At 41.0% G+C, this 20,211-nt stretch overlaps 1 protein-coding gene across 1 annotated transcript in view; it reads right to left on the bottom strand.

Annotated features, from left to right (window-relative positions):
• Nucleotides 1-20,211, bottom strand: part of LYRM4 (LYR motif containing 4) — a 180,065-nt gene that overhangs the window by 128,377 nt on the left and 31,477 nt on the right. The window contains exon 2 of the mRNA XM_058555336.1: nt 6,169-6,289. Within this exon, the coding sequence (XP_058411319.1) occupies nt 6,169-6,289 (121 nt within the window). The remainder of the gene's footprint in view (nt 1-6,168; nt 6,290-20,211) is intronic.

Below are 20,211 nucleotides of genomic sequence, written 5' to 3'. Positions count from 1 at the left end.
ATACTCCATTGCTGCAGCTGTAGAGTTTCTCATTCCCAACTGTCTCTTCTATTTGCTCTCCTCTCACAGACATGTGGCTATTTAGCTAGGTATATAACAAAGATTACCACTCTATTTCAAAATGCTTGGAAAATATTTTCTCTTTAATGAACACCAAATCTCTGTGAACCACACAAGGAGAGAAGGCCCCCAGGTGATGGCTGATGCTGCAGGTCTTTAGAGGACACCTTGAGTAGCATGGTTATAGGACACAGAAGCAGTGATACAAAACCAGGGCATGCTATGGCTGTTTAAAGTCCAAAGGGGATGACACACTGCAGAACTGTAAGTGCGGGTGATTAACTGATAGTTATTCTAATTAATGCCTTATATATAGGAATCAGAAGGACTATCTTCAGAACAGCAAAATGGAAAAAAGACAAAAGCAAAGCCTGGTTGACCTTCTTGCTTCTCTTTCTGATTTGAAACACCCAAGAAGCCTTGTTTATCGTCTGAGGGCGAAAACCCTTAGGTACCTCTTTGCTGCCCAGATTGTGTGAGAGCTGTTTGCCCAATCCTACACACAGCCTAGATTCTGTGCATCATTTCTGGCACCATTTGGCATATACACAAAAGGTCTCTTCAACTTCCTGATCCCGCTTGGGAAGCAGATAGGGCAGCTAGGTTTAGTGGGGGCTAGTCCAGAACTTGCTTTCAGCATATAGTAAGAATCAAACAAGCTGCCAGGGTCAATCTGTTTTCACAGAACCATTTTGTATAAAAATAATGGGAGTTTATAGAAAGGCGGAAGCATGTCTCTGCTAGTTTTGGAACATGAGATGGATGCATGCAGATGGAAAGAGATTAGAGATTGAGAGACTAGATAACAATTTTTAAGGGGGAAGCTAGTCCAAGAATGTCAAAGAAAGAACAAGTATATACAGGCTTTTATTCAGTGGGCCCTAATTATGGAGAATGGACTTGCTCATAATGGAGGACAAACAATCTGCCACTTCTTGAAATCAGAGTAATCCTTAGGAGCGGTGTGAAAGGCTAATAAGAAATGCTGATGCTATCTAGACTCCTTCAGAGTTGCCACAATGAAGACTAAATATCTCCTTGCATAAGGATATAAGGAATGACCTCTGAAGAGAGGCTGAGCTAGGTTGATGTGGTCCCTGATATTTATCTTGGGGACAAAATTGGGGGATGATGTAGGAATGTCTTTGTCCTTCAGTTCTTTTTTTTTTTTGTGAGTAAGATCAGCCCTGAGCTAACATCCGTGCTAATCCTCCTCTTTTTTTGCTGAAGAAGACCGGCTCTGAGCTAACATCTATTGCCAATCCTCCTCCTTTTTTTTTGTCCCCCAAAGCCCCAGTAGATAGTTGTATGTCATAGTTGCACATCCTTCTAGTTGCTGTATGTGGGACGCGGCCTCAGCATGGCCGGAGAAGCGGTGCGTCGGTGCGCGCCCGGGATCTGAACCCAGGCCGCCAGTAGCGGAGCGTGTACACTTAACCGCTAAGCCACGGGGCTGGCCCGTGTCCTTCAGTTTCTACTGACTCAGGAGCTCTCGTCCTTGAACTTCTGAGTTTGCACTAAGGAATTAGAAGACCTGAGCTCAGGTCTGGCCACGTGGCCATGGACAAGGCATCCAGCTTTTTTGAATCCTGGTTTCTCTACTTAAAAAAGAAACAGAAGAAAATCTTTGCTCAGAGACTTCTTTAAAACTGCAAACTCTTAGCATGCTTACAGTTGTATCCCTAGTATCACAGCTGATTGAAGGGACTGAAGAAATAGCTGTAAAAGCAAGGTCCACTTTAAAGAATGACTAGAAAGCAGGGAATTAGGAACAGTGTTGAGAGAGGAGAAAGTCAGAGGGAGGATTTCAGTTCAAGGACTGCCTGTACGGATGTGCATATCTGGCAGCTGGAAAGGTGGCTGTGGGCTCCTCATCCCTGGAAAAGTGGTGCTGAGACGGATGTGCATCCTGGTGGATGGTCTCTGGGTCCAAGTGGAAGAGGGACTTGATATGAAGGATATTACAGTGCATGAGGGTAATGTCTCAAGATCCTCATCAGATTTCTGTTTTCCTTTCATGGTTCATTCCCTTTGAAGAGAGGGTCTGAGAAGCCAGCAAGATACCACGATTTTGGTGGCACAGAGCCCTTGACTGAGGTGTATGATCTCAGGGGCCAAACTTCATATATTCACTTAGTCCACAAATAATAAGAGCAAACTCTATGTGGGGCTGTTCTAGATACTATGGATAACAACAATAACAAGTGTTTACTACATGGCAGCATCTCTCTAAGGGCTTTACATATATTACCATAACCCATGAAGTTGGGCCTGTTACTTTTTTTTGGTGAGTAAGATCAGCCCTGAGCTAAAATCCATGCCAACTCTCCTCTTTTTGCTGAGGAAGACCGGCTCTGAGCTAACATCTATTGCCAATCCTCCTTTTTCTCCCCAAAGCCCCAGTAGATAGTTGTATGTCATAGCTGCACATCCTTCTAGTTGCTGTATGCGGGACGCCACCTCAGCATGGCCGGGCAAGCGGTGCGTCAGTGCGCGCCAGGGATCCAAACCCGGGCCACCAGTAGCGGAGCACGCGCACTTAACCGCTAAGCCACAGGGCCGGCCCCAAAGTTGGGCCTGTTTTCATCTGCATTTTGTATTACCACCAAGAGGTTAAATGTCTGGTTCAAAGTCAAAATAGTTAGTAGGCTGAGTCAGGATGTGAACACAGGCAGGCTGGCCCCAGAGCCCACGCTCTTGCCCACCAGGCAGTGGTGACCTCCAGGTCTTCACGGAAGAGGAGAAAAGACAAGGCAAGTAATGTTGTTTTCAGCGTTGCTAAGTGCCATAAGGAAAAGTAAAGCAGGGTAAGGGGATAGAGTGACAGAAGGAAGCAGGCTATTTTAGATAGTGTGGTCAGGGAAGCCCTCTGTGATAAGGTGAAATCTGAGTAAAAGCCTGAGTGAAAAGTGGAATCGAGCTATGGGAAGGTCTGGGGAGAGACTACTCCAGGCAGAAGTACAAAGGCTCTGAGAGGGGAACAAGCTGGGGGTGTACCAGGGAGAACAAGACAGTAACTGAAATGGTGTGAATGAGGGAGACAAGAGGAAAGAGGGCCTTTGTGGACTCATAAGGACTTTGGATTCTATGGTCAGGGTGCTATGAAGCCCCTGGAGGGTTCTCAGCAGGAGTGTAACCTGCTTTAATTTTCCTTTTAAGAAAGATCACTCTGGAGCCAGCCCTGATGGCCTAGTGGTTAAAGTTCAGTGCGCTCCACTTCGGTGGCCCAGGTTCGATTCCCGGGTGCTTGAATCACACCACTCGTCTGTCAGTAGCCACACTGTGGCAGCAGCTCACACAGAAGAACGAGAAGAATTTACAACTATATACAACTATGTATTGGGGGGTGGGGGAGGAAGAAACAGGAGGAAGATTGGCAACAGATGTTAGCTTAGGGCAGATCTTCCCCTGGGAAAACAAATAAAGATCACTCTGGCAGCAGGTGGAGAATAGACCATTGGGGGGCAAAGAGGGAGGCAAGTTAGAAGGCTATTATAGCAGCCAGTGCAAAAAAATACAGCTGCCACTTTATTTTAAGCCTTTAGTCCAATGTTAACTTATACCAGCTTAGGGCATGGTGGCTCAGGGAGTCCACTACATCTCATAAGCTAACTATGATAAATGTTATGCTTGGATTAAGGAATAGAATTGATATGAAAGGGATGTGAATAGAAACTTCCCATCTGCTGTTGTATAATTGGCTAACTAGCTCTCCAATGGAATCAGAATGCTTTTATTTGTCAATCACATGCTGCTCTACTAGTTAATACGGAAGCCCTGGGCCTGCAAGTAGGCAGCATGTGTTTGCCACCATCAAGGAAGGTGCGCTTGCCAGGCTGTCCTGGGGAGGGCGCCCTGGCCCCAGCACATGGCCAGCAGCTCCAGTGTCTGAGTCTGTTTTGAGTGTGAATTCACCAGGGATGTCTGATGACGGCCACAGTCTATTTTTTTTTTTTTATTCTTCTGAAACGGTAGTTTTGGCATTTCAAACCAGGAGGTAACGCAGACAATTACGTAACAGAAGAAACGGTGGCACAGATTACTTACAGGTCTCCTTTTCTAAGCAGTTTCTACTCTGAGCTAGCTTATACTAAAAGATAAAACCAGCCTGTTTTGGAGATGCTTACCAACTTCTACGTGAGAAAGTGCCAAAAAACTGAATCCCTCTAAGTTTATGCAAAATAAGGACTCAGGCTGTTTGTTTTTCCAAGTTGCAGTGCTAAAGGATCCCATAAAATTAAACCACTGATGACTGGAAAATGCCTTTGTTCTAGAGTTTTCAAAACGGCAACTGATTTATCTGCCACTATCAAAGTACACGCAAATGTGCAGATCAGTTTCTTTTCCTGACTGTCCTAGTATCTTTTCATGCCTTTAGTTAAAGATCATTTTCTAGGCTTGTGCGAATGTGGCAAAGTTCTATTGCTAGGAACTGTAGAACTCTATGAGGGTTATCAGAATCCAAAATGTTATTCTAGAAGGGATTGTTCCATTATGTAGGCAACATAACAAGACTTCTTAAATTTTAACATAAAATGAAAACAACAGTTTTTAATATCGCTTCTTTTTTGACTTCTGTTTACAGCCAAGCTTGAAGAAGGGTCAGAGAGACATATATATCTTTGACAAAAATGTCATTTATTATATGACATAATGTCAGCCAAGCTGGCATCTCCTGATGATGCTCAAGAAGCCCTTTCCAAAACACTAGCAGAACTTAGGAAAATGGTAAGGGGTTTCCCTTCCACATTTTATAAACAAATTCACTGCAAATAAGAGAGAAAAACAAATGGAAGCAGAAATAGAGCTTACAGTGTGATTGTTGCTAAATCAAAGAAAAATAGTGAAAAGGATGATTTTTTAGAGGGTGAGAAAACCAATCAATAGCAGGCTACTTTAGCCTTTGACTCTCTAATTAATTTTGCAGAAAGATGGACATATCACACTGCCCAGGAGACCATGCCGTTGCACATGCTCCACTTTACCTCATGAGAAAGAGAAAAGCAAGCACAAATCAAGGTGATTCCCCAGTGCTTCTGCAAGATGAAAACAAAAACACCTTCCAGGGGCCTTTATGGGGTCAGTACCTAAGCAGCTGTGCTTTACACCATTTGCACCTGCAGATACACCTTCCATATGGCAATAAAATTTAGGTTCATCACCAATAACCATGTCTTCAAGAAAAGGGCAACGTTATCTTCAACTATTTAAAAATACCAGGAAAAGTAGAATATATTTATACTCTTTGACATATGTCCACTATAAATGTGTAACAGATCTTACTAAGAGACAATTTTATTTTATTTTATTTTATTTTTTTCTGTGAGGAAGAGCAGCCCTGAGCTAACATCCGATGCCAATCCTCCTCTTTCTCCCTGAGGAAGATTGGCCTTGGGCTAACATCTGTGCCCATCTTCCTCTACTTTATTTATTTATTTTTTTTGTGAGGAGATCAGCCCTGTGCTAACATCTGCCAATCCTCCTCTTTTTTTGCTGAGGAAGACTGGCCCTGGGCTAACACCCGTGCCCATCTTCCTCCACTTTATATGGGACGCCACCACAGCATGGCTTGCCAAGCAGTGCATCGGTGTGCGCCCAGGATCTGAACCAGCGAACCCCGCGCCGCCACAGTGGAGCGCGCGCACTTAGCCGCTTGCGCCACTGGGCCGGCCCCCTTCCTCTACTTTATATGGGACACTACTACAGCATGGCTTGACAAGTGGTGCGTGGGTGCGCACCTGGGATCTGAACCTGCGAATCCTGGGGCGCCAAAGCGGAGCACGCACACTTAACCGCTGTGCCACCCAGCTAGCCCCGACTAATTTTTTTTTAAAGTGTTCCATACTTAAAGCATCAGCCTTCAGTAAACTGAGAACTTAGCTTCCCAGAAGGATGCATTCTCTGGAAAGCTGATATTTTCCTTTATGTTCTCCTTGAATTCAATAACATGATAGGTCACATTTCTATGTCTATATGAGTAAAAGGAACGGAGTTTCATGATCCTGTGGTGTAAATCATAAACATCAAAAGCAGTGATGTCCAACCAAGGTGGATATGTCAAAGCTTTAAGCTCTTAATGAAAAATAGTACATCATTGAAACATCTTACCTGTCGACGAATTATTTCAAGGTCTCTTTTGGCTTTATTCACTAGGGTTTGAATTTCTACAGGATCCTTTACGTTCTTATTTTCTCTGAAGGCATCTCTTATCCTCCTGACAGCATAAGTTCTAAATGAATTCAGGGAAAAAAAAGAAAAGGTGTCAGCAGCCTGAAGCTGTGCTTTTAAGTGAATTAGAAAGATTTTCCTTAGGAATTAACTGTCTGATTTTCCCCTAGGGATAATCTACTTTGATCTTTGGTCTTGGGACAGACTCATCCATTACTATTCTGGGATGACTAAGCAAACACATATAGGGGACTAAATCTACCACAAACAAGTCACATATAAATGGCAAACTGCTACTGAAATGCTCCTTAGATTACTGGTTCTTTGGAGTTATTCACGTCTGGCTTCCCTCCATTAACATACATAATTGACCTTTAATGTACAGAGACAAAACAAGAATTAAGAAGCGAAATGATGCATCACATTCGCATGCATGGATCACCAAGACAGTGATCCATGCCAAACTTGGGTCAGCTTTCCAATCTTATCTCATCTTGCCGGGGTTTCTTCCTCTTGTGTAACATAACACGTAAAAACCCACATTGGCATCCAACCATAGTCAAGAGCAGAGATTACACTGTGCTTTTCTCCATCTTTAAAGTGCACATATGCACACCTCCTCCTGCCATATAAATTACATGTAATACAGGACAGCAGGTCAAGAGCAAGGCTTTCAAATCAGACAGGCTTGGGTCTGAATTCTTGTTCCAGCTCCTGTTTGTGTGAACTTGGACAAGATTTTTTTTTTTTTTTTTTTTTTTTTATTGATGTTTTAATGGTTTCTAACATTGTGAAATTTTGGGTTGTACATTTTTGTTTGTCCATCACCACATATATGACTCCCTTCACCCCTTGTGCCCACCCCCCACCCCCACTGCCCTGGTAACCACAGTCCAGTTTTCTCTGGACAAGCTTCTTAACAAAAGTTTATGTTTCCTCATCTGTCAAATAGGCATAATACCACCTACCTCTCAGGGCTGCTGGGAGTTAAGCTTTATAACCTGTGTCTCGAATTTGGCACAGAACGTGGTACACAGACTCAACAAATGAAAGCTATTCTTCTTCTTCTTCTTGTTATACCTTAATACAAAGCAGTATTCCCCTCTCCTCAAGTCACAGCCTCACCTTCATTTTGCACCCTTAGGGTCATACCACAGTGCGTGTATAGAGGGTAGAATGGTCTGGATAATTAGCCACAACAGAGGATTCAAGAGTTCTTAACCTGATACACTCCCACACTCAGACAGCCATGGCCTTAACCCTTATGCCCACCCCATCTACACCAGATTGAAGACAAGCGACTAAGGAGAAGCAGCCCAAGGCAGACACATCAGACATGATTTTTTCTAGGCCTTTTATAATCTCAGATGACTCTGCTTCTAACTTGAAGCACCAGGTAAAGAATTCAGATGAAACTATTAGTAACATTTAGACATAGAAGAATGGAAATAGAGACAAAGAAATCAGAGAAGGGGGATACAATTTCCTTGGGAGTTGGGGGTGGGTGGGTGTTGAGAGATGGATACAACTTACTGGGGAACTTTGTTTTAGAGACAACTAATTTTGTTTTAGATAAATTTCTAAAATAAAAAGAAATTTTAAATTAAAAATTCAAATATCAGGTCCATTTGCATTTAAAAGCAAGAGTAAAATGAAATCCTGTAATGTTAAGAACCATAAAGGAGAAAGGAAGACAGTTTAGGACCTTGGACTTTTAGAATGTAAGCCACTACCCAGACTGTCATCTTAACCCTACACGAACCAACCGGAGTACCTGTACAGGAGCTTCTGGGTGCTCGGTATCAATCTTAGGGCGGCAATGATTGGAAATGGAATCTTTGTACTAGCAGAAGCTATATTATAATGGGCTCATTCACTTATAAAGGCATATGGGAGGATTTTACTAATAGATTATATTAAATATAGATTTTCCTCATGTATAGCTGCTAATCTAACAAAATTTTAGATAGTAGCCAGGTAAGCTAAAAGCAATTTCTGGTGTATTTTCTTGCCCAGCATAATGGTTATTTATATAATACACTATTGCTGTTCCTCCTCATACCCACGCATTCCTCCAAAACAGTTTCTTTTTTGGTGGTGATGGGAGCGGAGAGGGGAGAAAATAATTTAATTCTAATATTTTGTTCCACATGCAGAACCGGTTTTATAACAGGAATTTACCTCAGGGAATGACCCATTGCTTTAATTCTTCACTGAGGGTGCCGCATGGACTTTTTGGAAAAATAAAATGGGCAATAGCAGACATTACTAAATTCATTTTTCTAAAAGCTAGTGACTAGCCCAGAATAGCTAGGAAAAAAGGAGCATGGCTTTGAATGCAAAGACCTAAGTTCTCCCAAAGTTTACTAAAATCTGAAAATAGCTTAAGACACTCAACCATTTATATCAGTTGAGCTTAAGGTCCAGCATTCTAAATATTCTGCTGTGTATTCTTGTTGTCTCCTCAAATCTGCAAAGTCCATACCTAAAGGAATGAAGCCCTAGATCCTCGAATTAAACGTGTCTAAAGCAATAGAAAGTTGTCGTTTTGATTTTGGATGCACCTTTGACATGACTGACGTAACGGTTCCCTCCTCTTTTTTTTTTTTTCTTTGTGAGGAAGATCAGCCCTGAGCTAACATCTGTGCTAATCCTCCTCTTTTTGCTGAGGAAGACCAGCTCTAAGCTAAAATCTATTGCCAGTCCTCCTCCTTTTATTCCCCCAAAGCCCCAGTAGATAGTTGTATGTCATAGTTGCACATCCTTCTAGTTGCTGTATGTGGGACGTGGCCTCAGCATGGCCGGAGAAGCGGTGTGTCGGTGTGCGCCCGGGATCCGAACCCGGGCCGCCAGTAGCAGAGCGCGCGCACTTAACCGCTAAGCCACCGGGCCGGCCCCCCTTCTCTCTTTCTTTCTCTTCCTCCTCTACTGCCGACTAAAACACAAGGTGTCCTCTTTTGCCCCAAGCAAGGACACTGCACTGGCTCAGAACCATAAAACTAACTCCTACTGCAGGAAGAATTTTTCAGCTGTATGCATTCTTATTCCAGGTGATCATAACGTGGTAAAGGTAATCACAAATCGGGCTGAATCTTCAAATTTTGTAGGAGAGAGCTAACCACCAATTATTTCAATCCTGCTCCTGCCTTGGTTTTTACCATTTACATTTTTTTCACCACTACTAAGGTAAACCATTTACCCTTGAACACGTTCTAGCCATCAGCCTCTTGACTGTATCACCTAGTAAGAACATTTCAAAGAAAAATGTACAGACACTGCAATGAAAATGGCAGCCAGCTGCTACACAGTGCCTTACATTACGATGATCCTAATAGGAATCAGATGCTGTTTGAAATAACACATGAAAAATTAACACATACAGGGCAACAGAACAGCAACAGTCACTAACTATGAGAAAGCAGACTGCATGCATGGAAACAGTAAGGCTGTGCTGCTCACATAATCACCGCTCTCCCTCTACCCCCCCGAAGCTTTGCAGAGTTCCTTAGTGTTTCTTTGTACAGGAGACTCCCATTTGACCTTTCTTCTCCATCCCAGACTTTGCCCTTCAATCTGCCATCAGACCTCCAAGCATACACAGGTTCGTCTACTGGCTTTCCTTTCACCATTGCAAACTCCCTCATGAGATTCTTCCACCTGTTACAATTTCCCAGCTGCAAAACAACGCAGCAAGCAGTAATGAAAGCTCTGTAGTGCCTGAGGTGCTGCTTCACCTTCGTCCTTTCTAGAACCACTGTCAGCCAAATGCAGGTCATAATAATCTTAGTTCCCTTATTTAAAGCACTTGGAGGCTCACATTGGCTTTAACATCTGAAAGGTGCGATCCGGAAACCAGCTGATATAACACCCCTCATTTCTGTCTCCTTCACCACCTCTCCATGTGCTGGTTTCTCTGCTTATCCATCCTGTAAAAACATCTGTGCTTTTTCCTTCTTCCCCCAACCCCAAGTCAAGTAGCCCAGTAACAAAACAACTCAACCCCTTCTACTGGCCTTAATAGGCCTAAATAATTCTAAGCACTATGCAAGGTGCTAGGGACACAGTGGAGATCAACAAGGTTACTGGCCTCAGGGACGGTCGGAGGGGGATGAAATCTATACACAAAGAGAAAAAAGAGGAAAGTGAAGCTATTCAAACTAAACACAAAGAGGCTAAGGAGATTTTTGTGGGGGTAAGGGGACAATTCTTGTTTTCATGGGGGTGGTGCTTTCACAGGCATATATATTTGTCACCATGTTGAACTGTACATTTAAAACACATGCTTTTTATTGTATGTAAATTATTCCTCAATAAGTTAAATTCTGGAGAGAAGTCAAGATGGTGGTGAAAGCAGACTTTGAACTTACCTCCTCCCAGAGACACAGCCAATTTACAACTACTTGTGGAAAAATTACCCGAGAGAGAACTGAAAACCGGATAAGAGGAACTCCTGCCACAAACGACAATCCTAATTGAGGTGGAAGAGGCAGAAACTCCCTTCTGGAGAGGAAAAACGCCGCCTTCACAAGCTGCCAGCTTCACGGCCGCCCGGGAGCAGCCCAAAGGTACGGAGCCCTCCCTGGAGGAGCAGGGCCTGAGCTGGGAGCGCCCCCGCTGTAGGCATTTTGTGGACCCAGCACAATCGAGATGAGTGGGATGTCTGACTTTGCCTGCTACTAAAACATTGGGGAGTAACCCCAGAAAAGCTAGTTCACAAAGAAATTAAAACCGGCTCTTAAAGGGCCCACACGCAACCTCACCCGTTCCAGAAAGCAACCTAAAATTACCAGAAAGAAAGGTGCACAGTGCTTTGGTGAAAAGAGACTCACCTGATAGGCTCTGAGTGCATCGCAGTGAGAGGGGAGACCTCTCTAGGGAGTGGGACATTGGCGGTGGCCATTATTGTGGCCTGGTGTGGGCGTGCTGACACAGACGCCATTGGAGTTCTCCCTGGGGCCTGCTAACCAAGGGTATGCCCTACTCACTAGACTACCGATTTAATCCAGCTCAGCCAGGGCAGGCAGCCCACCCTAGGGACTGGCCCCACCCAATAACAAGCCCTCAGGCAACTGGTGGGCCTGCATAGATTGGTGACTGGATTCTCTGCAGCATGGTGATTGAGCCCACTTCAGTGGGCAGGGCATGTACAAGGAGTGGGTGGAGAGTGTGGGGCAGTGGTAGTGTGTAGGGCTCCTGCCGTGGAGAGTGGGTCCACTTCAGGAGGCCAGGGAGCACACATGGGGCAGGACTGTGTTGACTGTGTGTGTGGACCTGTGGGCGGCAGGGCCTGTCAGCTGCAGAAGACTTGTGCTTCTCAAAGACCCACATACGGTGTTTGCCCACCTTCCAAAGCCTGAAACAACTGGGTGCTCCCGTGCCTGAGGCCAGCCCCACCCAGCTGCAACACTCAGAGAGCTGACAAGAGACCTAAAGGCTGGAGGCTTATAGCATTTGTAAACCCCTGAGCCTAACAACCTGCCACACTGGGGGCCTATTCACTTATAAGAAATACTGAAACACAAATGTGATATTAGAACTGGTAGCCAACTGTGCTGGGGCTCCCCAAACCCGATAAAGAGACTGAAGGGCCCATAACAACTACAAGCAGCTGAGCATTACAACAGCTGGCCAGGAGCATAACTCGGCCTCCCTGGGCGCCTAAAGGGAGAGCAAACAGGCCACAACAGAAGGACACACATAGCCCACACAGGGTAACTCCTGGAACACTGAGAACTGAGGGAAGCACACTGCAGACCTCCTAAGGCATCACTTATATAAGGTCATCTATCCAAGAGCAGAAGTAGCTGACCTACGTATTACACAGACACAAGCACAGGGAAAGAGGCAAAATGAGGAGGCAAAGGAATACATTCCAAGTAAGGGAACAGGACAAAACCCCAGAAAAGGAACTAAGTGAAACAGAAATGAGCAACCTACCTGACAGAGAGTTCAAACAAAGAGTGTTAAGGATGCTCACTGATCTGGGGAGAAGAATAGATGAACTCAGTGAGAATGTCAACAAAGAAATGGAAGATATAAAAAAGAACCAATCAGAAATGAAGAATACAATATTGGAAATGAAAAATTCCCTAGAGACACTCAAAAGCAGAGTAGAGGATACAGAAGAACGGATCTGCAAGCTGGATGAAAGACTAGAAGAAATTACCCAAGCTGAACAGGTAAAAGAAAAAAGAATTAAAAGGAGTGAGGACAGTCTAAGGGACCTCTGGGACAACATCAAGCACACTAACATCCGTGTTATAGGTGTCCCAGAAGGAGAAGAGTCAGAAAAAAGGGCAGAGAATCTATTTGAAGAAATAATAGATGAAAACTTCCCTAACTTAAGGAAGGAAACAGACATCCAGGTACAGGAAGCACAGAGAGCAGCAAACAAGATAAACCAAAAGAGGCCCACACCAAGACACATCATAATCAAAATGTCCAGAATTAAAGATAAAGAGAGAAACCTAAAAGTCACAAGAGAAAGACAAGTTACATACGAAGGAAACCCCATAAGGCTATCAGCTGACTTCTCAGCAGAAACCTTACAGGGTAGAAGAGAGTGGCAAGATATATTTAAAGTGCTAAAAGGAAAAAACTTACAGCCAAGAATACTCTACCCAGCAAGGTTATCATTCAAAATGGAAGGAGAGATCAAAAGTTTCCCAGACAAGCAAATATTAAAGGAGTTTGTCACCAAGAAACCAGTGCTACAAGAAATGTTAAAGGGACTTATTTAAGGGGAAAAGAGAAGACCACAAATAGGAAAAATTATCTATTTCCATAAGAGAGTAATGGATACAAACTCACAAAAAAGAGGTTAGATATGATATCAAAAACATAAAAGGAGGGAGGAGGGGAGTTAAAGAGTAGAGCTTTCACAGAGGTCAAACTAAAGAGATCATCAATTCTGTATAGAAGGACAAAGGAACAGAGAAGGACTACTAAAACACTGAGAAAAAAAAAGTTAAAAAATGGCAGTAAGTACATACTTATCAATAGCTACTTTAAACGTCAATGGGCTAAATGCTCCAATTAAAAGGCACAGGGTGGCTGATTGGATAAAAAAACAAGACCCATACATATGCTGCATACAAGAGACACACTTCAGACCTAAAGACACTCACAAACTGAAAGTGAAGGGATGGAAAAAGATACTGCATGCAAATGGCAATGAAAAGAAAGCTGGAGTAGCAATACTCATATCAGACAAAATAGAATTTAAAACAAAAAATGTAAAAAGAGACAAGGGCATTACATAATGATTAAGGGAACAATCCAACAAGAGGATATAACACTTGTAAATATCTATGCACTCAATGTAGGAGCACCTAAATATATAAAGCAATTATTAACAGATATAAAAAGAGAATTAGACAGTAACACAATAATAGTAGGGGACTTTAACACTCTACTTACACCAACGGATCATCCAAACAGAAGATCAACAAGGAAACATTGGCCTTAAATGACACACTAGAACAGATGGACCTAGTAGATATATATAGAGTATTCCATCCAAAAACCGAAGAATACATGTTCTTTTCAAATGCACATGGAACATTCTCCAGGATTGATCATATATTAGACCACAAAACAAGTTTACATAAATTTAAGAAGACTGAAATAATACCAAGCATCTTTTCTGACCACAACGGTATTAAACTAGAAATCAAATATAAGAAGAAAATCAGGAAAGCCACAAATATGTGGAGATTAAACAAAATGCTACTGAACAACGAGTGGGTCAACGAAGAAATCAAAGGAGAAATCAAAAAATACATGGAGACAAATGAAAATGAAAATATGATGTGCCAGAATTTATGGGATACAGCAAAAGCGGTTCTAAGAGGGAAGTTTATAGCAATACAGGCCTATCTCAACAAACAAGAAAAATCTCAAATAAACGATCTAACAATGCACCTAAAGGAACTGGAAAAAGAAGAACAAACAAAGCCAAAAATCAGTAGAAGAAGGGAAATAATAAAAATCACAGCAGAAATAAATGAAATAGAGACTAAAAAAGCAATAGAAAAAATTAATAAAACCAAGAGCTGGTTCTTTGAAAAGATAAACAAAATTGACAAACCTTTAGGTAGACTCACCAAGAAAAAAAGAGAGAAGGCTCAAATAAGTAAAATCAGAAATGAAAGAGGAGAAATTACAACAGACACCTCAGAAATACAAAAGATTATAATAGAATACGATGAAAAGCTATATGCCAACAAATTCGACAATCTGGAAGAAACGGATAAATTCTTAGAATCATACAACCTTCCAAAACAGGATCAAGAAGAAATAGACAATTTGAATAGAGTAATCACAAGTAAGGAGATCGAAACAGTAATCAAAAACCTCCCCAAAAATAAAAGTCCAGGACCAGATGGCTTCCCTGGTGAATTCTAGCAAACATTCAAAGAAGACTTAATACCTATCCTTCTCAAACTCTTCCAAAAAATTGAGGATGGTGGAAGCTCCCTAACTCATTCTATGAAGCTGACACTACCCTGATACCAAAACCAGACAAGGACAACACAGAAAAGGAATATTACAGGCCAATATCCCTGATGAATATCGATGCAAAAATCCTCAACAAAAAACTAGCAAATCGCATACAACAAATACATTAAGAAGATTATACACCATGATCAAGTGGGATTTATTCCAGGTCTGCAGGGGTGGTTCAACATTCACAAATCAATCAACGTAATACACTACATTAATAAAATGAAGAATAAAAATCACATGATCATCTCAATAGATTCAGAGAAAGCATTTGAGAAGATACAGCATCCAATTAAGATAAAAACTCTGAATAAAATGGGTATAGAAGGAAAGTACCTCAACATAATATAGACCATATATGACAAACCCACAGCTAATATCATCATCAATGGTGGAAAACAGAAAGCTATCCTTCTAAGAAAAGGAAGCAGACAAGGATGCCCACTCTCACCACTCCTATTTAACATAGTACTGGAAGTCTTAGCCAGAGCAATCAGGCAAGAAAAAGAAATAAAAGGGATCCAAATTGGAAAGGAAGAAGTGAAACCCTCACTATTTGCAGATGACATGATTTTATATATAGAAAAGCCTAAAGAATCCACCAAAAAACCTTTTCTTAATTGAGTGATTTGTCTTTTTGATTGATTGAGAAAGTATCTAAGAAGCAAGTCCTGGGCCAGCCCGTGGCTTAGCAGTTAAGTGCACGTGCTTCGTTACAGGCGGCCGGGGTTTGGATTTTTGCATCTATGTTCATCGGGGATATTGGTCTGTAGTTTTCCTTCTTAGTATTGTCTTTGCCTGGCTTTGGTATCAGGGTGATGTTGGCCTCATAGAATGTGTTGAGCAGTGTTCCATCTTCCTCTATTTTTTGGAATAGTTTGAGAAGGATAGGTATTAAGTCTTCTTTGAATGTTGGTAAAATTCTCCAGAAGCCATCTGGTCCTGGACTTTTATTTTTTGGGAGGTTTTTAATTACTGTTTCAATCTCTTTACTTGTGATTGCTCTATTCAGGTTCTCTATTTCTTCTTGATTCAGTTTTGGGAGGTTGTATGAGTCTAGGAATTTATCCATTTCTTCTAGATTGTCCAATTTGTTGGAATATAGGTTTTCATAGTATTGTCTCATACTCTTTTGTATTTCTGTGTTATCTGTTGTAATTTCTCCTTTTTCATTTCTAATTTTATTTATTTGAGCCTTCTCTCTTTTTTTCTTGGTGAGTCTAGCTACGGGTTTGTCAATTTTGTTTATCTTCTCAAAGAATCAGCTCTTTGTTTCATTGACCCTTTCTACTGTTTTTTTTTAATTTCAATTTCATTTATTTCTCACTTCCTTCCACTTAGTTTGGAGATTCCAGAACCTCAGTCCTCGCGTGTATGGCTGCCTGGGTGACTCAAACGTCGCCTGTGTTGTGTGAATAGCTTCTGTTGGAATATAAATGTCCTTTTTGTTGTGTCTTAGAGGAGGAGAGTTCAATGGGGGAAGCTCACTCTGCCCATGATGCTGACATCACTCTAGATTAACTTTTTATGTGTAACTTTTTGATCTCTCTGGAATTTATTTTAGTAGGTGTTGAATACGAATTTAACTTTACCCTTCAATGTTATGTGTTTTCAAAAGAAGCATATAACTTTATATTCAGGATGATCTCAATTATGGAAAATATAGGTACAGAAAAACTAGAAGTAAATCTAATAGCATGTTAACAATAATTACTTTTGATTATTGGAGTTTATGCTTTCTAAATTATTACAATAACCATTATTTTGTAATAATTTTTAAGTTCCTAGTGACATAATAAAATCAATAATATATCACAATAACAAAAAATCAGCAAGAAAGAAGGTTCAATTTATGTGAGAAGAGATTGGGGAAGGAAATATACTTAGATAAATACATATAGCAAGGTGAGATATACAATGGGGAATTAAACTAAAGCAGTGCCATGCGGAATAAAGAGGAAGGGATGGATCGACAAGTACTTAGTAGATAAAACCAATAAGCTCTACAAGTTTATTTTTAGACCGTTTACACTGAGGCAATGTCCAGCACACTGCCAGAAATATGGTTTTGGATTTCCAGTGAGAAGATCCAGGCTGGCAATAAACTTGAAAATCACTGACAAGGAAGACTGAGGCAAAACCATGGGGATAGATGAGTTGGTTCCAAGGAAAGCAGTAGAATGGGAAGAGAAGGTAGCTTTGGACAGAACCCTGGAGAAACCGTACCAATATTTAGGAGCAGGCAGAGAGGGTGGAGTAGAGGCAGGTAAGACAGGCGACAAGAAGGCAAACTTTACAAGCAGAGAGTAGATAAGATTGTCACAAGTCTTAGAAAAGTTAAGACAAAGGCTGAAAAGAGCCCAATGAATTTCTCAGTGAGGAGGTCATTAGTAACTTTAGCAAGAAAAACATCAAGGTATGCTTATTGATTACAATGTAGCAAATGTATGGAGAAAGAAAAATAAATTCTTGGAAATACACTCATAAATAATAATTTGGCCTAGGAATAAATTCATTACATAATAAGAAAATATTTTTAAAATAATGAAAAAGATAATGCACAAAATCTTTGGAATGTCATCAAAGCCATACTGGATGAAAATTAATGGCTTATAGATGCTTACTAGTAATAAAATAAAACCAGAGTTTAATAAATTAAGAATATTTCCTAACATTTTAGAAAGGCAAAATAGTATCTCATGAGAAAATAGGAGGAAACAAGGTATTTAAAAAAATGTGCCAAACAAATTAAAAAAAAACTGGAATTAGCAAAGACAACTGAGTTTGTTCTTTTCTTTATAGCTTCTCAGGTATATATCAGAAAACAAAATTATGAGGAAAAAAAAAGAGTGAGGAGGATTGGAAGTTTGAGAAGAGGGGTTAAAACAATCATTTCAGAAACTGAGAGCATGAGCAGACTCCAGGACTTGCTACGCAATAAGAAGGGGCCAGCTGAGGTTGCTAACATCCAGTACCGTGGTACGAATTTGCCAAACTGGGTGATTTTTCTTCAGCTGTGTTCAATTGCCAAGTGTAGTTATGGAAAAGACAGATGTCTGAGGAAATCCCCAGTTGCAGTTTTGACAGATGAGTGTAACAGAAGGGTAATGAGAGAGAGGAAAACTTTCCAGGGCTCACAGCAGGTGGTGCTAGAATTTCCTCCCCAAGGTCACGCACCTCTGAAAGCCCCAGTTCTTAGAACTTAGGCTAGCCCCCAATCAACCCCCTTTATGGGATTCAAGTCCCAATCTCAATGTCCAATAATAAACAAAGAAATTTTGGTAAATTAATGGACTATATCTGTTAAAATAATAAAAATGAAAATTATGTACAAACAAGAAACAGTATATTCAAAACACTATGACCTAAAAAACAATTTTATATAACTGCATGTTTTAGATAAGCTTCAATGGAGATTTTTTTAAATTAACTTTCTCTTAAAAAAAAAAAAAGTAATAAGGTAATGGAAAAAGAAAAGCACCACCATCCTGTAGCAGATACTCTCCTCAGGCCCTAGAGGAAAAGTTTGGGAGCATTTCTGTCCAGGCTTCCTTTTTTGGTGCTTAAAAATGTTTAAAATCTTTAACCTATAATTTATCAAAATTAAACTTTCTTTTTTTTTCCCCCCAAAGCCCCAGTAGATAGTTGTATGCCCTAGTTGCACATCCTTCTAGTTGCTGTATGTGGGACGCCGCCTCAGCATGGCGGGAGAAGCGGTTCATCGGTGTGTGTCTGCGATCCGAACCCGGGCCGCCGGCAGCGGAGCGCGGGCATTTAACCGCTATGCCATGGGGCCAGCCCCTCAAAATTAAACTAATTATTACTTGGCTCTATCCTCATAGCCACTGACATTTTGTTGCAAACAAGATTTTTCAAAATGTAAACCAACTTATCAAAGTAAAGGCCACCTATAAAACGTTGTCTAGCTCTTTCGCATAAGGCATACAGATCAAGCTGTGGTGAGGTCCTGGCTTCTCTTTTCTTTGGTTTTAGACCTGAATATTTAGACAGGGCAGTACCCTGCAAGCTGGAATCTGAGAGCTGATGGCTGTGGCTAAGATCCACAGGCCCCTCCTCACATGTTCCTGGACTAAAAGATGAACATGTCCTTCCTTCGTGGAGTCCTGCAAACTAGTCTTGTGAGGGAAAAAACAAAGATAATACTCAGGTATTAATTGTCTTCACATCTACATATCCTCTTCTTATGGAATTGGCCATATTCCTTTTAAAAGTATCACTGTGTCATAAAAGCTCTGTGTGCAGGGATGGGATTTTCTGGCTTCCTTTTTTCTCTCCACCTACCAGAAATGAGCTTGACGTAGTATCAAAAAAGCAAGTTCAAGCTTTCATCATGTAATAAGGGTTAACAGTTAGGCTTTAGATTATAATTTTCAAAATTTTATTTTAAAATCATAGTGTGAATTAGCCAATGTAAGACATAACCTTTAAATGATGTAAAATTTATAGAGAATAACTATCTATGGTGGAATATTCAATTAATTCTGGATTTACCACTTTATGGGGGAAAAAAAAGCACAAACTATGGAAATTACTCTTGGCTATTAAACTCAAATTTCTCTGTTAAAATTTCCTATCAGTGTTGCTAAAAGGGAGCCAAAAAAAATGTATTCTGTTTTATCTTTTCCTCCTGCCATTAGTCATCAGCAAGAATAAATGAGCAAGGACAGAAAGAGGACAGGGGCACGGATAAGTCATCTAACTTGTGCTCAACATATTATTAAGCATAATTCACACAGCAAAAAAATGCAGAGCAATTCTCCCTCCCCCGTCCTAGAATGTGTGTAACAGCAGAATATTTGCTAGGTTATTCAGAAGAAAAAAAAATTTACATAAAAACATTTCAGGTATACAGTAACCTCACTCATCTGCAAGAAAACCAGAAACCAGGAGGTAAATAAAAAAGGTCTCTGGGCCTGGAATTCATGGCTGCAAAGTACAGTCAAAACCTTGGTGAGCTTCCCCTGGGTAGCCTGGCTTTGAAAGGATAGCAAGGGACAAGCTGGGTCTCTGTTCCCTCAACCCATGAATACTGGACTGAATCCAGGGCAAGGGAGCCCATTAGCTAACTTTACTTGCCTATTAGGAATTAAAGGGTTTTGAACTCTATATGTAAAATTTATGTAAATTAACACAATAATCACATCCCTGGATTTATTGACAAAATCTAGTAGCCCTTTCCCCCTTTGGAGAGCTTTAATTTTGCCTTTCATAGAGAACAGGCATTGCTAAAGTCTTGTCTAGTCTAAAATTCTATGAATTTAAAAATGCGATTAACTTCTACATCTCCTGGGATGTTATAAGCAGTATCAGGCATGGAATACCACGCACTATAATAAAAAGCGATGGTTATTTTGATCTGGGTGCTGTATTGCCTTGAAATAAAGTTTGTTTGCTTGGCTATTTATAATACAAATAACTTGTTACTGCATCTTTCTTCCAAGTAGGTCAAAATATTTC

Source organism: Diceros bicornis, chromosome 14 (genome assembly GCF_020826845.1).
Source record: "Diceros bicornis minor isolate mBicDic1 chromosome 14, mDicBic1.mat.cur, whole genome shotgun sequence".
Lineage (NCBI taxonomy): Eukaryota > Metazoa > Chordata > Mammalia > Perissodactyla > Rhinocerotidae > Diceros > Diceros bicornis.
Note: the sequence above shows the minus strand (reverse complement) of the source record. Positions and strands in the feature narration are given on the sequence as shown.